At 36.0% G+C, this 18,343-nt stretch overlaps 1 protein-coding gene across 1 annotated transcript in view; it reads left to right on the top strand.

Annotated features, from left to right (window-relative positions):
- The window catches only part of ZFC3H1 (zinc finger C3H1-type containing), a 37,990-nt gene extending 23,136 nt beyond the window's left edge, over positions 1–14,854 (top strand). The window contains 18 exon segments of the mRNA XM_085221332.1: positions 180–281; positions 695–811; positions 1,726–1,909; positions 2,481–2,667; positions 3,100–3,223; positions 3,226–3,290; positions 4,922–5,159; positions 6,330–6,435; positions 6,514–6,712; positions 7,175–7,269; positions 8,214–8,324; positions 8,717–8,821; positions 8,908–9,073; positions 9,775–9,875; positions 11,018–11,119; positions 11,707–11,746; positions 13,819–13,881; positions 14,007–14,854. Of these exon segments, the coding sequence (XP_085077458.1) occupies positions 180–281; positions 695–811; positions 1,726–1,909; positions 2,481–2,667; positions 3,100–3,223; positions 3,226–3,290; positions 4,922–5,159; positions 6,330–6,435; positions 6,514–6,712; positions 7,175–7,269; positions 8,214–8,324; positions 8,717–8,821; positions 8,908–9,073; positions 9,775–9,875; positions 11,018–11,119; positions 11,707–11,746; positions 13,819–13,881; positions 14,007–14,144 (2,243 nt within the window). The 3' untranslated portion in view covers positions 14,145–14,854.
- The last annotated feature ends 3,489 nt before the right edge of the window (positions 14,855–18,343 follow it).

Here is an 18,343-nt window from a genome sequence, read left to right as displayed (position 1 = left end):
GGTTCAGTGGATGGGGGCAGAAATTGGGATGAAATCTTGCCCTCTCTTCTTCACGTGTTAAATTAGCATACCTTTTGAAGAAGTCATATTTCATTAATTAAGCATAGATTGTGTTAAATTGCTGGGAAGTTATCTATCCATTTGTTTACCTAACTAAGACATGAATGTTCTCGTTCCAGAAAAGTACGTTGAAAAACTTTTTGGTATAAACAGAGACCGTATGTCAGTAGATCAAATGGCTGTTCTTCTGGCCAGCAATATCAACGAGAGTAAAGGTCATAGTAAGTAACTTTCTTGATAAATTAAATAAAATGTTGTTTTTTGTTTTTTTTTTTTTAAATTACATTGATACTTTATGACTTTTTCAACCAAGAATATTCCCTTTTGTGTGTCAATATTTTTAGTTTAGTTATACTTCTGATAGATTAAAGAACAGAACTTGTTTTAAGGCCATAATATAATAGTTTTACTAGTTTTTTAGTTTTATTAGTTCTATTAGTTTCTTCTATTTTTTTCCCCATTCAAAAATATGACTTAAGCACTTGAGAACCACAGATATAAATAAGCACTGTGAAAACTTGTACATTTGTATTGCATTTGTGGAATGTTTTTATCTGACATATTCATTGGCAGATATTTCAATCTCAACTAGAAAACGGTAAATGAGAACTTCTACCGCTTTGCTTGTTTACAGCACCTCCATTTACAACGTGGAAAGATAAAAGGAAATGGAGACCAAGGTATTGGAGAAAACCTCTGCTAGATAGCAGCAGTAGTGAGGAGGAACAGTCTGTTGGACCTATTAAATATGGTAATTCAGAAGCATGGCATCCATTAAAAAAGAATACTGGGGAGAAAAACATAGCAATCTCTACCCAACACCCAATATTTAAAATGATTCTCAAGAAAACTAGTGTTGTCTTTAACTCTTTTGGTTTCTTCCTATTTCCTGTATGCAGACATTCTTACATTCCTTCATGTAGCTGTTCTTGAAAAGTTGACCTTAATGGGTGGGACATAAGAAAAAACAAAAACAAAAAAAACACCAGAAAGAGCAAACAAAAACCAACAACAAAACAGCAACAAAAAAAAACCATCAACAAACTAGTATAAGGTGTGATTAGAAGCTTAGATGGGATTTCTGCCTATCTTTTCATGAACAGGAACATTGAGGTCCCTGGAATGTTACAGCTTCCTCAGAAGATGTTGTCTTTTTTTCCCTGAGAACTATAGAAAGTAGCAAACTTCATCTGTTAGCTTAAACTTGTACAGTGTTGATCGTAAGTGATAAGATCAGGAGGTAAAAAGCAAAGCTGCTTTTTAAACATCATTTGAGACTTGGAAGCTTGCTTGAGTCTCAGTAACCTGATATATGCTAATCATTGAAGTGGGAGTTTTGGGATTTCTTTACATCCTCTGTATTCCTGTATAAATGTTTTTTGAGATAATCCTTTATTTGACATAGATGTCCATTTCTTAAGGACACTTAGTTGGTGTCTTTTGGCCTAAGAAACAGTCTTTATTGCTATTTATTTCTTGTCTTCACATGTTAAATATAACCAATTTTCTACATGTTACAGTTTTAAATTTTTAAGATGCTGAAGTAATCATATTTTGTTCTTGACTATGGCTACATTTAGTATATAGGAATGTCGCTCCTCATATGAATTGTGTAGTGACAAGTCACTTCTGTTTTGAAAAGAGATTTTTTTTTTTCATTTGCAGCCCACACTGCAGAACATAAAAAAAGAATTCCAGCTCTTGATACTGTTGTGACTCCAGATGATATCCGATATTTTACAAGTGAGACTGATGACATTTCCAACTTGGAGGCAAGCGTCCAAGAAAACCCCTGCAACGTACAGCTTTGGATTAAACTTGCATATAAATACTTGAACCAAAATGAAGGGTAGGTCTGTTTTTACATTTTAGTTTTATACCTTACCCATGGAACTGTAATCAAGCTTTTTTTCTGATGTTAAGGAAATTTCTTTAATAAAAATACAAATAATTCATTTCTTGAAAGCAGATTAAAAGAGTACAGGGGCTACTCTTAATGTAATGCTTCCTATTTTATTATGTTGGCCCCTCATGTCAGAGGCAGATGGTGCTGATATGGAGCAAAGGTATGTCACTGAATTCCTGTGTTGAAAAAATGGTACCCTTTGACATTCATTGATGCTTGGTCTCCATGAACATGTATAGCAAACAGAAGATGTGATCACAGTGATGTGGTGGGTGATGCATTTCAGCAGTGGTGACAATGAGAGCAGGTCACCAGAAAAATGTAGGATAGAAATGCAGTGGTCAGTGTACAAAGAAAATACTTGCAGTCTGAAGGGAGCATGCTTTCTAAGTTATAAGCATAGTAAGAAAAAGACCGAAAAAAGAAGGGAGGAAACATAATGGAAGATAATGTAAAGTTTTTCTTAACCCATAGTAGGTCTGTTTTTTAAACATCATTATTTTGATTTTTGCAGCTCATCGTCAGAGTGTTTGGATTCTACTCTAAATGTTTTGGCTCGAGCTCTTGAAAACAACAAAGAAAATCCTGAGATTTGGTGTCATTACCTCAGACTCTTCTCAAAAAGAGGAACAAAGGAGGAGATACAGGAAATGTGTGAAACAGCAGTGGAATATGCCCCATCCTATCAGATCTGGTGGACAGTAAGTAAAAAATGTCAATTGTATGAATTTCCTACTGTAGAAGTTGTGTGTATTAAATAGGGAAGTGGAATTTGTCTAAATAAGCCAATAGAATAGCTTGTGAAAGTTTGGCTCACAATGAAGTAATTCAAAGTTCTGTTTGCAGAATGTTTGTAGAAATAGTCACTTTTTCCTCAGGAAAATCAGTCATTTAAAATCAAGATGTTTTATTTGCTTTTTTTATATAAGTTTGCAAAAATTAATGTTCACAAGGACATCAGAAGTTGATCATTAATATTTTAAGTGTTTTCTGAGGTTTTGGTATGTGGGGAGAGGAAAAATTGTTCATAAGGTGATAAAATATATTATTCAAAGTATGTTATTCATGTTGTTTTAAACTTTAACCTTGAAGTTCTGCAAGTATTTTTTTTAATGTAAATTATTTTTCTCTAGTTCTTGAATTTGGAGAGTTCCTTTGATGGAAAAGACTATGTGTGTGGGAGGATGCTGCAGTTCCTAATGGAAGTGACTGAGGGAGAGGAAAATCCCAATCTCTTATCGTTCCAGCTTCTGGAGACTCTTTGTACAGAGTTCACTTAAGCTTGTTTACAGGAAGATACCAGAATGCTCTTCTTCTGCTGCAGGTAACTTCCAAGTTAACACCCCAAGATCTGTCTTTGTACCTTCATCTTTCTAATGTCTGTGACTCCGTTAGCATCAACTTTAGAAAAGGTGTTGCATCTTTTGTTAGAGGAAGTCTCCTAGGGACTTGTATTTTAAAATACAATATAATTGTAAATTTGCATATACATTTAGTTTCTTTGTTGCATATTTTCTGTTGCATTGGTTGCTAATAGCCTAGGATGTGCACTATGCTTCATAATACTTATAGGAAATTGCTTTAGTTTCTGGTTAGCAGTAGAGTGCTTCTCTGTGAATGCTGTCTTGCTCAGGTATTCGGATGTTTCTTGTTGCTACAGAAGTGGTCAAATCAGTTATTTTTTTTGGAAGAATATAGTGGCTTGTTATTTTGCATTTTTGCCCCGCTTCAAAAACTGGGGAGTGTTATCTCTGGCATTGGAGATCCTGTGAACTAAAAAAAAAAAAAAAGCTCAGGCTTTTATTATTGCTTAAAGAGAATTCAGGTTGCTGTTGCTGACTCATAGCCCACAAACTGGGAATGAAGGTGAGAATGAGTCCTGAAAGTTGGAGCTGTGGTAATTTCAACCACGAGGTTTTCATTCCTGCCAGCAGGGGGCATTTATTGCTTGCTATATCTTAAAACAATTTTCTTGGTTGTTTTAAGGCTGTTAATGTTTTATTCTAGCTCAGTTTTAAATAGAAAATTATAATGCTTTGTTGACTTACTCCAACAGCTATTCTGAAGGCAGTAGTACTGATAGTTTGGTTTGTATTGTGCTGTGAAATGGAAGTCTAGAGTACATGAGGTGAGAAAGTGGATTGGTTTCTCTTACCTGAACTCAGAGTATTACACCAAAGCACTTTTTTGTGGTTGTGCACCTGTAATGTGTCACTGAAAAAGACTATAGTGAGGGGAATTATTTAACCTTATTTAATAAGAAAAAATTCTAGGTAAAAGTACTGCTTGAAACGGAGTGGTAATACTTCTCTTTAGAAACTCGAAAGAAAACTTTCTAAAATATTATGAGGAGTGGATAAACGAAATGTTGCTGAAACTTCAGTTTTCACCTCTTACTCAAGAAATACTTTGAATTTTGCCTAAATTTTCAGATATTTTTATTTCCTTTGTAAGTGCATTCTTTGTACTCCATTCTTCCAGAAAAAAGGTTGGCATACCTTTAACCATGACATTCTGTTCTGTTTCAGGAGCAGCTGTGTTTAAATTTTCTCATTGCTTGCTCTAATGATTTTATTTCAGATCTTGCAGTATAACTGCGTTGTTTTAGTTTTGCATGTGATTGTTCAAAAAAGTATATTGGAAATATTAGTGAGAAGCAGAGTACTGCTTGAAAATGCATTGGGAGATGGAATGTTTCAAAATCATTCTTTGCAACAGAAAAACCTTCAGCAATTTTTCTGAAACAATTAGTAGAAATTATATATAGTTGTGTATTTCTTGAATGTAGTCGCACACTCACTAAGTCAAATTTAATCTTGATTGGGCATGAATTATTTCCTGTTCTCCATAGGAAAGATTTGGAACATTAGAACTTTTCCTGTTTCCTTTCCTCATTCTTATACCTAAAAGATTATGTGGTTAAAACATACAATGTATTTCTTCTAACCTTTACAGAATGCTTTAAAATCAGCAAATGAAAAGATAATATCAGAACGCCTGACTTTAAGTGACCGTTGCTTGGCTTGGCTGTCTTACATACATTTAATTGAATTCAACATTCTCCCAGTCAAGTTCTATGATCCAGCTAACGTCGGTCCCTCAAGGATAATGAACAAAGAGCCATTTCTAATACCGTGGCAAGCAGTTCAAGATGTGAAGACTGATCCTGATACACTGTTAGCTATGTTTGAAGGTGAGATTAAGGGAGTAAACTGCTCAATACATTACTCACTTCTTTACAGTTGAAAAAATATTATGCAACTTCTGAAATTTCATTGGTGGTGTGATATTGCTGCTATGTTAAACCACTGGGATTAAATCCAGCACATATTTCATCTTGATTTGAACAGAAGAATAAGGAAACTCCATGGTTTGGATAGTTAATACCCGCACTTTTTCATCTGGTTGAAAGCTGTAGCTTTTCTTCTTTGAACTATGATATTCTAGCAAGATAGGGAACAGTAGCTTGTGACAGTACTCCATTACTTCTTTTTGTAGATTTTAAAAAAGCCAGACTTCTGTGCTCATACCCCTCTATCTCCCCCATCCCTAGTGGGGCATATCAGTTGGAAAGCTATGTTACTGAAAGATTATTATGCTTCCTTAGAAGATGCAGAGCAAAGCCTCTGTTTGTCTTCATTTGGAGTTTAAATAAACAGAGTAATTTTTTGAAAGAAGTATAATGAAGATACCAGAAGAAATTAAATTGACTTAGGCACTGCCAGGCACTGACTTCACAGTGGTGTTGTTTGAATGTCAGTATTTGGTGTGTTAGCTTCACTAATATTGAACTGTTGTGGAGTCTAAGTATGCTGCAGATGATAATATGGTGTGCAAGTAAATATTCAAGCATAATCTTTGTAGATAGTCCTCCTGTAGGAGTGGAGGTAGTCTAGCCATGATAATGTGTTGTTAGTATTGGAATTTAGTAACTTTGTTTTTCTTAACATAAAAAAATTTACCCATGTTAGTTCTTGCCTCAATAGAACTGATTTCAGCAGCTATACTGGAATTACTGCTGTATAATTCTAAGTAGGTGATATACTGTCAGCTTGAATAGTTCATTCGTAGGATGTTTCCTATTCTATTTGAGTTTTTGTTGTTTTTAAATGAACAAGGGATGAAACTCCTGAAAGACTTTTTTTTCATTCTTATCCTCATTGTGATGTGTTAATGAAAAAAACCTGAACTTTTCCAACAATAGTCATCTTCCTGTTTTTAACAACTCATGAGCATTGCTGAGAGCTTCCCATACTTTTGTAATTTTGTGATTAAGGAATAATTTTTGTGATGTTAAAGCTTTAAGTAACACTTGACATTACTTAAGGTCTAAGGTCTTAACTCTAATATTTTTGTTTTGAAGATGCAGTCAAAACATGTACTGATGAAAGCCTTGAGGCTGACAAAAGAATAGCTGTATGCTTTCCTCTCTATAGGAACATGATAGCTTTACTGAAGCTTCTTGAAAGGTAAGATGTTTCCAGACACTTCCAGTTAGGATTGCTCAACTCTATTTTTTTAAACATAACCTTTATCTTTTACTTTAGGTGGGAGTCTGCAGCAGAACTTTGTAGATCTTTATTGGAGCTCTGCCCTAACAACTGTCTGCTCTTGGAGAGTTTGGCCACCTTATATTTGCAGATGGAGCAGAGTGAAAGTGCCTATGGAGTGTGGATTGGAGCGTTTGAGAAGAGTCCTCAGAATGCAGAAATTTTTTATCAGTTGTGTAAATTTCTTATTTCACAGGTAATACCCTACCCTGAAACTCTCTCTGTTGGCCTGCTGGCTTTATAAAAGTTTTGGGGGTTCTATGTCATTTCAAACACTTAATCTTCATGATATTTTTGTAATGTCTTGTTCTTCTTTATATGAATTTAATATAGAACTGCCAAGATTAATGACAAGATTTAATGTAACCAAAGGAATTGTATGCATGGATAAACTTACACCTCAAACTGTTTGTTCTAATCCAGTGTTAGTATCCTTATGAAAGAATAATAGACAGTAATAGTAAAGTCCTGTAAGAAGTTTTTATTTTTTTCCTTCTACTTGCCTACTGACTTAATTAAACATTATTTTTGAGAGATTGAAGCAAAGGGGTATTACAGAGATAGACGGCACTTAAAATTTATTATGCTTAAATTTTTCTTATCAGCTTCAGGTTTGTCTGATTTAATTTTTTTAATTTAAAAAACCAACAAAAAACAGGAAAGGTCAGGCAGTGTTCTTCCACTGTTGCAAGATTTTGTGGCAGCTTTCTTTGAGAATACCTACCAACAGCATGATTCCATGGATCTCTTAAGGTATGTTTATGATATTTTCTGTGCAAGTGTTGGTAATACTGACATTTTCTTGAAAAGCAGGACAGCCTGTAATTCTTTTACTTTTAGCTTGGCAAACCTTAGTAAAACTTCAGTGAATTATGCTTTGATATTTTCTAAGGTTTGTGTAAGTTGTTTATGCTTTCATAACTATTTTTTTTCTTATTATTGCAAAGCCATAAGATGAAAAAAGACAAAACAGGCAGCAAGTTATGGGGAAAATGGGCATCAGTCAAATAATGTTGTATCCCTAAGTTGCTTTTTCAAAGCTGGAAGGAAAAAACTTCATACCTTAAACTTGTTATTTAGGGCATTTACAAAAGGCCTCCATCCAGAGCTCTATGCTTTTCATGAACAGACTATTGTTGCTGAAAAAGTGCAGGTTGGTAACAAGTCTGCTGGAACTCCATCTAAAATTTGGGCACCTACTTAACTATAGCAAGCTTGCATACTGAAAACTTCAGGAAGTCTATAAAAGTTACCTGCCTTTGAAGGCTTTCAAAGAAAGAACTTATTTGCTGAAGCTTAAATGTAGATAAGGCCATGAAATGTTTTTATCTCGAAGTTGGGTGTTAAGTTTTTATTCCTGGTCGTGTTTGTTTACATTGAATTTAATATTGGCAGTGCAGTGTAGCTGATGATAGGTAGGTAATTGTATCCTAGGTTTTGATGTATTTTATGGGATAGTTGTGCCAGAGAAAGAAACATTTCTCATGTCCTCAAATAATAGAATAAAATGCTTTCTATATAAAGTTTCTATAATTTTATGGGATACTTTCTTACATCTTTCTGGGCAGCGTTAAACTAAGAACAGCAGTTGCATCTTTTTAATACATCTCCTGAAGTAAGATTCTACACTAAATGTCTGTGTGGGAATCTTCAGAGTAAAGGGATGTTACCATTTATTACCACTTTTTTTCTTTTAGATATCTCTTGAATTTTCCAATGCCGATTGAATTTACAGCACCTCTCTATAAAGAGCATCTTACAGATGACATTGTAAACCAGCAAATCCCGTATCTTTGGCAGATCTACTGGTGAGGCTTTCTAAAGTATTTCTGAAAAACAGCTAGTGGGTTTGAGTAAATGGGGTTTTCAGTTGCAGAACATTAATCATTTACTCAGGGTGTGTCCCTTCAGGTTTTGTCAGAGCACTCTTAGTATGTAAAAGAATTAATAAGAGATACAAGAATAGAAGACAATTTGAGAGTTGCATTTTAAACGGTATAGATTGTGCTATTCTTTATAAGCAGTTGAGATTTCCCCATTGTAATATTCTCTCTGATAAAATTAGTCCATTATGCATTTGAACCAAAAAACAGTTTTCAGTTTATCTCAGAATTGGAAAGCTTTATTTCTAACCGTTAATTTAGAAGCGTGTGCATTATGTAAATAACATGTAACTTTTTTTAACTTCTAATATACACAGTTTGTGCCAGTCTCTTCATGCAAGTGTTAGTGAAGCACTGGATGCTTATGAAGCAGCTCTTGGTGCAGTGATGCAGCAGGAAATTGTTCAGAACATCTGGCTGGAGTAAGTTGTTAGGGGAGGAAAGTAGTTTAATCTCCGGACTATTCAGTGAAGGCCATCAGAACTATCTTTTTTTCCTTTTCTTCCAGTTATCTTGTTTTTATGAATAACAAGGTTGTTGGATCCAGCAACAAAGTTCAAGAATTCAAGGTTTTTACTGACTTAGTGAACAGATGTTTGGTTACGGTCCCCACACGATACCCAATTCCTTTTAGTGCTGCTGATTATTGGACCAATTACGAGTTCCATAACAAGGTAAAAACATTTGCATGGGCGTTTTTTAATCAAACAAAAAGACTGATATCCTTTTGACAAGTATTTCTTATTGTCAAAATACAGCATTGGTACTATATGTACACTGGCAGCTAGGAATTAATTAAAAAAAAAATCTGAGGAGAGCATAGTGTTCCAAGCGGAAAGTATCTAGCAGTGACTTCTTGAGTAGAGGATAAGAGAAGCCTAAGTAAGTGACGTGTTTTCATATTGTGTGGATACAGCTCTTAATGGCAAACTGTTCTTTCGTTGTGAAAAGAGAAACTGTAAAGGAGAGAAGAGGTGGTTGAGCAAAAGAGGTCTGCAGAGCTCTAACACTGAAGAATGGAAACAGTATTTAAGCTGTCGGTTTTTATTACAGTGGTTGAGAAACAAAAGAAATAGAATAGTAAGGGAAAGATCAAGGTGAGCACTTCAGTGAGTTTTATTCTGGATCTGTAAATCCTGTGTCCCGTTTTGCTAACACTCAGTGCATTTCTTTTTGCTTACTAAATATGAGCTGGAAGGACTAAAATTTTAGTAGTATTAGCTTCTGTATGAATTGATTTCTGTACCACTGAGGGGATAAGATTTGTGGGTGTTAAATTATTTTGGTCACAAAATTTGTAGTTTACTTCTCCATTATTCTTAGCAAAATTAGATACCTATGAAGCAGATTAATATTTATAATTCAAATTTTACAGGTAGTTTTCTTCTACTTGAGCTGTATTCCAAAATCTCAACATTCCAAAGCTTTGGAAAGGTTTTGTTCTACCATGCCTGCTAATCCTGGACTTGCACTGAGGTATGTAGAAATACATGTAATCAAGGTGAACACTTAGTACAGTTACTACTACTTTGTACATGATTACAAGATGCATGTGATTTGATTTCTACTAGAAGAATGAAACCTCTCCCTCGTACTGCATTTTTTTGAGGTATATTGTGCTTTCTGACATCTTCTCAATCTCTTTCTAGATTTTACAGATTTCTAGTCTATTTAAAGAGTATATAATTACATAGGAACTGTTAATTTATCCATTTTGCACGAGTCAAAATGTCAACATTTCAAGTGTATGGAGAATATTAGTGATATATTAAAATCTTGTGTTTATTATAAGTATAGTTTCAATGTGGAGCAAAATAAAATGGATATACCAGTATATAACAGTGTTACCTTAAGGCTTGGTGCATTATAGTGAAGACAAATCACTTTAGAAAGTGATTTCCAAATCATTTTGGAAAGATCTTATGGGAAACAAAAGCAATTAAAGTCATGCTGACTTTACTGAACAATATTTCAAAACATATTCTACCATATTCTTCATTCTTTCCAGGATTAGAAAACTTGCATCAGTGCATTCGGCTGCTGTGAACTCACAAACATTCTGTTGAATAAGTTTAAGTCCCTGAATGCTTACTGTTTGTCATCAGTAGGGGCTGCTGCGATTTCAAAGCTAGATGTTAAAGAAGCATGTTATTGGCACAGGGAGAGAATATGACGCCTAGCTTTTGGTGTAGGAAGGTGAATGGCTGCATTTTAAACCAAGTTGCAATTCTGTTGAGGTGGAGCTTGTAGCTTCCGTAGACCAAGTTGATACTGTATGAAATGGGTGAGCAGAACTGGCTGCGCAGCAGCTTGTAGTCACACGACTGCAGAAGTAACTTGTCTTCCTTCAAATGAACAGTTGCTAAAAACGAATCTTGTACTGTGCCAAGATCATATTTTCTCTCTGATTTTATACCATGTAGTTACTCTAACGTGCATCTTTTTCTGAAAACATTCTCAGTCAGTACTGTGTGTGATGCTTTGCCTCTTTTTCCTACCTGCAGCTCTTGGTTGAGATTAGGTATGATATATTTTGTATAATGTGTTTTTATCTTTGCATTGCTGTTCTACTTCCAGTGATTAGAGCAGTGTTCCTTTCTCATGAATGCCTTTTACAGACTACTTCTGCGATACTGGGAGGAGAGCAATGTTCAAATTCTGAAACTGCAAGCCAAGATGTTTACATATAATATCCCAACATGCCTGGCCATCTGGAAAATGTAATGCTACAGTCATACATCTGTTTTCATAGATATTACTTTTGTTTATAAGGTTTACATCACAAAGGTAAATCTGAAACATCCTTCAAATTGGGCTTGTGCTGGAAGTCTCTCATTATTTTATTTAAACAGTTACTTTGTTGCAACGGACAAGGTACTGTCATGTCTTTACAGTTACAAGTGAATGGAATTTCCCTCTTGGAGAAGCTTATGTGAATGGATATTATGCAGATAAAGATGAATGATGTGTTTACAAGTTGCCTTTTTTAATTCAACTATTGACTTCTGTCTCCTCCTCTCTACCCTCCCCTTTATATATCGCAATAGCAGTAATCTCCATTATCCAGTGATGCTGAACTGATCTTTTTCTTCACTGTTTGTTCATAATGGGGAACCACTGAAATGTCTTGCTCATGTAAGATTGTTTTTAAAAAATGGCTATTTCTATCTTTCCACCGTAGATTAATATCATTGGAAGTTAGTCAGTTTCTTCACAAGGAATTTGTAGATCCATTCCACATCAGTATGTTGCCGATAATGGCACTTACAATAATTCAAGAATAAATATTTTTGTTTCTTTTTCTCAGAGCCATTGCTGCCGAGTGCTTTCTAATGGGACAAAGAGAAGTAAGTCAATGCACTTTACTAAAATGAATAATTATAAAGTTCTGTAGGTTTGTTTGTTCCTTTGCTTTATGTAAATCAACTGTGCTCTTAAACTCAAGGTTTCTTGATAGTTGAAATATTCTCTGTATAAACACAAGCATTTGCTTCAAGTGAGAAATACCTTCAGCAATTGAAGTAGAAAGGATTATATTTTATATTTCTGAAACTATTTGTATCTTTCTTCTGTTGGGGAGCCTGTATTCTACTTTGTTTTGTTTAACCCGGAGGAGATGACTAGCATTTCAAATACAATAGAGGGATAAAAGGTTTCTTGTGCTGGAAGATGTTAACAACTACTGTTTACAGGAGTTGGAATGGTGGTTCTGCCAAGCAAATGTATGTAGAGAGCTTAAGTAGTGATCTCCCTGAAAGCTATCTGCTTTTTTTTCTCCTAAAATAATGAATTTATTAATATATAGTATTTGTGTGGAGAGTGTTTTTATCCCTCTGTACACAAATAAGTGTTTTTTGGCACAGCAACAGAGTCACTTCTCAGCTCAAACAGAATGGATCTTCCTGGTGGTGTTGCTGTCACCCAAAACATTCTGCTCATGGAAAGATGCTTTGTATTAAAGGGGATCTGGGAGGCCCAGGGTTTGTGACTCACCACTTGGTTGTGGCATTTCTGAGCTACTTCTCTGTGGTTTCACATTATGTGTCATTTTTGTAGAGCCTGCTTCTCAGCACCGTTCTCTTCTGTCAGTAGCTTTTCTTTTAAAACAAAGCTTTAACTGATATATAATAGGTAGCATGGCTACTGTAATATTCAGTTGTGAAGTCTTTTTCCTTTTTTACTGTCTCCTGAGTAGGCAGTTACTTAGTTGATAGCATCAAATACTCCATGGTTGTGTACTCAACCTTAATTCTGTCTCTGTATTGATGATTTTGTGTCATCTGCAATTAGTCACAGATCCCTGCTTCAGTCTTTGTATTAGGAGGACTACATTTTCAGGCACTACATACATACAGTAAGACTGACTTAGAAGGTCACTGCTTTATTTAGTTATACAATTGGAAAACTGTTTCAAAGGAATTCAGAAGAGGGCTCTCAAAGATGAACCAATTAGAAATAAAGCATATGTAAAATGTTGTAGTTGGATTACACCCAGAAGAAATCATATAGCTTTCTTCTGCAACCACCCAACTAACCATGCAATGTGAAGTAAAATCACTTAAACAGGCACACAAAGTGCAGTTATTTGTTTTTATTTTTTAGGGACAGGAGGGTGGAAGAGAGGGGAGAAATGCCCAGTTGGGGATATAGCGAGCACTTTGACAGCTGCACAAACCAGTGACAGTTGCAGATAACTGTGATTTATTGTAAACAAGTAAAAATATTGTTTGAAGAGTGGGTTATGATTCAGATTCTGGATTTCCAGTCCCTGGAAAACTGTCACTCCCTTCAGCAGCTCATTTATAGGATTACTGAGAGAATATACAAATGGTTATGAAAGTTTTAAATGCTAACAAACCCCTTCACCAATTGCAATCTGATTAGGTTGGTACTTGAAATAGCAGTAGTGGAAGGAGGCTTTTGTAGATGTTTGCATTAAACCTTTTTGGTTCTCTTCTTTCCAGATGTAAAATGGTGTAAAAAAAATAAAAACATAAAAAAATAAAAACAAAAACAAAGCAAGGAACAAACAAAAAATAGCCATTTTGTTTTGCTGTTGTTGCAGGCATATAAGCTAAAGCCATGTTAAAGCATAGATAGGTGATAGATGTCATAGGAGAAAACCTAAAAGGTGAAAGGGACAAGGAAAGCTACTTTATTCTCTGAATGTGTTCCATCCTGTGCAATGAACAAGGCAAGAGTCTTGTTGAAGAAAAATAGTTGTCTTTATGTAATTATCTGTGTATATTCAAAGGTCAGAATTAAGGTCAGGTGAACTTGCCTTTTCATTTGGCAGCAACATAATGCTTGAAAAACTGATTTAAAAAAAAAAAAGTATTGCATTTGATTTTTGAGCTTTAAATCAATGACTTTGAATGCACAGCATTCTGCTGACTTAATATTTGTTTTTATTTTACAGGTCCATCATTTATATCAGAGAGCTCTTCATAAGTTACCTCTATGTGCAACACTATGGAAAGATGTAATGTTTTCTCCTTATGATTCAGTTTGAGGTTTCCTATAAATTTTCTGCATATCCCATATCCTTAGATGTGGTGATGCTCAAGCTTTGGCTAAATCTTATATCTGCTTCCCCCTCTCTTGCAGCAACTCTTGTTTGAAGCGTCAGGAGGAGGTAAAACTGATAACCTGAGAAAACTAGTATCCAAGTGCCAAGAGGTTGGAGTCAGCCTAGATGAGCTTTTAAGTTTAAACACTTGCAGAACAGAATGCAAGAATCTCTGAACGCTGGGTACAGTCAGCCATAAGTTCTGTTAAATGCCAAAATCAGTTGAATGATTCTTCAGGCTGATCTATGCCTAAGATCTGCATAAGGCAGATGAGTATTGCTGAGCATATCAAGCCTCCAGTCTGCTTTCCACGAAGCTGGAAACAATTAACATGACCCTCCTCTCTGGAAAAATGAACTCCTGTCTGGCCTCGCTTCTGGGCCCTGCCAGATTGTCATAGCATCATGTACGTAAGTATAGTTAATCCAAATGACAGACATTATTTTTTTCATGTTTTTCTTTTGTTTTCTGTTTTCTTTGTTTTGCTGTTCCTGATTCACTTGACACTCTCACTGATGCCTGAGAGATCTGTGTTTGGGATTAATTTACTGGGCTGTGTTTACAGTAAAAAGCAAGTAGTCCACTTTGGGTTTTTCCTTTTTTAAACCTTTTTTGAGACTTTTTCATTACAGGATTTAAAACAAAAGCAGCCGCTCTTAAGGAAAGTGTAACTGCCGTGGCCACAAGTATGCTTGTTGCACTTGAAGGCTCTAAGAGGGTTGCTTACTGCCCTTTTCTGCATTGGACTCATGGCAGAGACTATTAAACTTGAAGATTAAAGAAACTATTGCAAATGCCAGTGCATCAGAACCTAAGAGTGGTCAATTATGTGCAATTTTTGTAAAGAAATTTTAATTTATAATAAAGTTTAACAGTTTAAAGAAAGTTGGTGTTGATCTGTTTTGTATTGATACACCCATGTTCCATTAGTTATTTTTGCAGACATTTTCAGTTTCAGTTGATTTTAGAAAAAATATTCTGTTGCTTATATTTTACCCAAAATACAAACACATGTGCTTGCATATTGTGGCTGTAGGATAACTACATATTTCTAGTTGTTTTTTTTTACCCTTGCCTCAGGTACACAGATGTATTTGTCCCATTTTCCTTTCAATAATGTCACATCAGTAATGAAAGTACACTTTACGTTTTTCATTTTCATCTTTAATGAAATGAGACCCTCTTTCCACAGTCCCTGCATACATTGCAGAGGGATAGTACCAACCTACTGAATTTGTCACGGGGCTGTTCACATTGGATTGGCTTTCTGCCTGTTCTTTCATTTGTGCAAAATTACATTAAAAAAAAAAAAAAGATTGCACCTTTTACATAGGTGACTTAATCAGATGCTGTGAAAACAGAGTAAGTGGTCTAAACTGTTTGCAAATAAGGGAAAAGAGGCTTCTGACATTAAAAAAAAAATAATAAAATTAGTAGTTTTCAAAACCTGTATCTGAAGTTACACATGAAGCAGCTCTCTTAAAAGAGAGAAAAGTGGGAAATGCTATTTTTCATGTAAGGGAATGGAGGATGATTACACACATAAATAACAAAGATGTATAGAAAGATTTAAGAATGAATTACTAAATAAGTAAAACTTTAAATACTGAGGTTAAATGGCCAGGTTTTCCTGCAGGCTGCAAAAGTATGCAGTATGAAGAAAGCAGATTCTAGCCCATTCACTGTGGTACAGTAGTACTGATTTCTTCAGACTGCACTTCAGTGGTACAGCTCAGAATGAAGAAGTAGACTATAAACATGCAGTATTAATAAAAAGCCGCCTTGTCTGGTAAACATGGGCAACATGTGTAAGCCAATGTTGTTTTCCAACTCAACTGATGAAATGTTTACATTTTTCTTCAGCAACACCTAAATTTATGCAGGTTTGTAGCATGATGCCATTTTACCTGTTCTGCTGAATAATGTTGTCAAGGGTTATAGCATTTTAATGCTATCTTGCAAATGCTTCTCTTTTACATAGGACTGTTACTTTCTTTTACCTTTCGTATCTTGCTTTACAGTGGATTTATAACAAAAAGCCTAGTTTTGCTTAAAATTTTCATGAAGGAATAATCATAGGTAATAGAACAGGTTGCCTGGAGAGGTTCTGGAGTCTCCTTCTCTGGAGATATTCAAGACCCATCTGGACATCTACCTGTGTGACCTATTGTAGGATGCCTGCTTTAGCAGGAGGGTTGGATTTGATGGTCTCTTGAAGACCCTTCCAACCATGGGCTTCTGTGATTCTGCAGTACTCTACCTAAAGGAGTTCTCACATGGAGATGAAGGGAAAGACAAATGGATGTTCTATCTGCTGCTGGTCTTAATCCATATTGTTTTAATTAAAATATTCCTGGTTACCTTTACCAATATTACCTGTCGCCTTTTGCTACGGTTTATGCTTGATTTGACTGTATCTGGAAGTGCTAACTGCAGTGGGATTGTTATCTAGAGGCTGAGATGAAGAAGGGAGGGTGGGGATCTCCTCCCTGGAGATCTTCAGAAGTCATCTGGAAGTGGCTGTGGGTGCACTGCTCTGGCAGCCCTGCCTGAACAGAGGGTTAGACAATGTGACCTCCACAGTTTGCTTCCAAACTCAACCATTCTGTGATTGTGACATTTCTGGAGAATGTGTACTTTCACCCCCTTAGTCTAATCACCTCCTCCTGCCCCCTCTTTTCCCTCATTCAAATGGCAAAAAATCGTGGAGTCAGGCCAGCACTCTTTCCTACCATCTCTTGCTGGGACATAGCTGTAAGCAAGTGACCTGCCTTTGGCTAAGGATGTAAATATTTCTTACTTTAGTGCATGCAGCAGTTTACAAACTACCTAGGGGCTTTACAGATTTCTTTAGTGCTTTTGTTGAGGTGTTCTACTGCACACCCTTTATTTTACATAGTACAGAGATTGTGATGGAGTCTTTTTGCCTGGCTTTGTTCTTTGTGAAGATAGCCTGGCCTTCAATGAAAAACATATTTTAATTCTTTTGTTTATGTGACTGACAGAAACAAAACTAAAAAAAAAAAAACACCAACACCATGATTCTTTAGATCCAGAAGGCTAAGGATGATTGTTTATCTTTGGTGGTGGTGGAGACCATGCCTCAGATATGTGTGAGTTTTACGCTGGCTTGTTTTCAAAATCCTTCAGGCATATTCCTCGGCACCTGTTCTATTCTGCCCTCAGTGCTCATTGTTTATCAAAGCAGGCTAACTTCTCAAACTGATGATATTCTGGCAAACAGAAAATTCACATCATCTTCAGAGGCACAGAAATGAAAAGAGGGTGGAAGCATCCATCTCCTTCAACTTTCTTGAAAGCATTATGCTGCTTATACAGTCATCATTCTGTGATACAGATCTGTATGTATGCTGTGTCCAGCTGTATGCCTGGATCCAATTCCACAACACTCAAGATTGAGTAGTTGGCTTGCCCATCACTAGATCATTGAGATGTTTTTGCCTACCAGGCTCCAGTGTGGTACCTGCATCTGCCCCTGAGAAGCAGTCAGACCAACAGCCCCTCCTCTGTGACCCTTTGATTGGGCTTCTGTCCTGTGGTCAGTCACTTAGAATTACAAAGCATTAATATTTCTGTACTATTGGAACAAGTAAGTCTGAAACCCAAAGTAATCGTAGAATAGAATCATAGAATCAGCAAGGTTAGAAAAAACCTCCAAGATCAGCCAGTCCAACTGTCTGCATACCACCAATATTTCCCACTAAACCATGTCCCTCAGAATGACATCTACATGTTTCTTGAACACCTCTAGGGTCGGAGGGTGGTGACACTCTGGAACAGGTTAATCAAGGAGGTTGTGGATACCCCATCCCTGAAGACAGTCAAGTCCAGGCTGGATGTGGCTCTGGGCAGCCTGGTCTGTTGGCTGGCGACCCTGCACATAGCAGGGGGGTTGAAACTAGATGTTTGCGGTCCTTTTCAACCCAGGCCGTTCTTTGGTTCTATGAGCGTTGTAGAATTCTGAGATTCTTTCCATGGGACCAATTGGATCAAAAATGTTGTGACAAACATGCACGTGGTCATCTCTTCCCATAAATAATGTTTCTTTGGATTTCAAATATAAGTTTCTCCAATGATGAGTGGCTATTCAAACCAATTGCAAACTCATTTCCATTCTCAGGTTTTATGTTGACTAAGTGTGGTCACATCTCTGCTAGATAACTTTGTGGGAATTGTTCTGGGATCATTTGTATATCTACAGAAAATCATGGAAAGTTTTACTGATGGATTTTGGTGGGATAGGAAGAATGCATGATGTTTAATTTAGGAATACAGACCTTTTAACCAAAACAGCTGAATCAACTGAAAATCAATGGATTGGAGTTCATGGAGTTGCCTTGTCAACTGTATCTC

Source organism: Meleagris gallopavo, chromosome 1 (genome assembly GCF_905368555.1).
Source record: "Meleagris gallopavo chromosome 1, MGAL_WU_HG_1.1, whole genome shotgun sequence".
NCBI lineage: Eukaryota > Metazoa > Chordata > Aves > Galliformes > Phasianidae > Meleagris > Meleagris gallopavo.
This window is presented reverse-complemented; position numbering and strand designations above follow the sequence as displayed.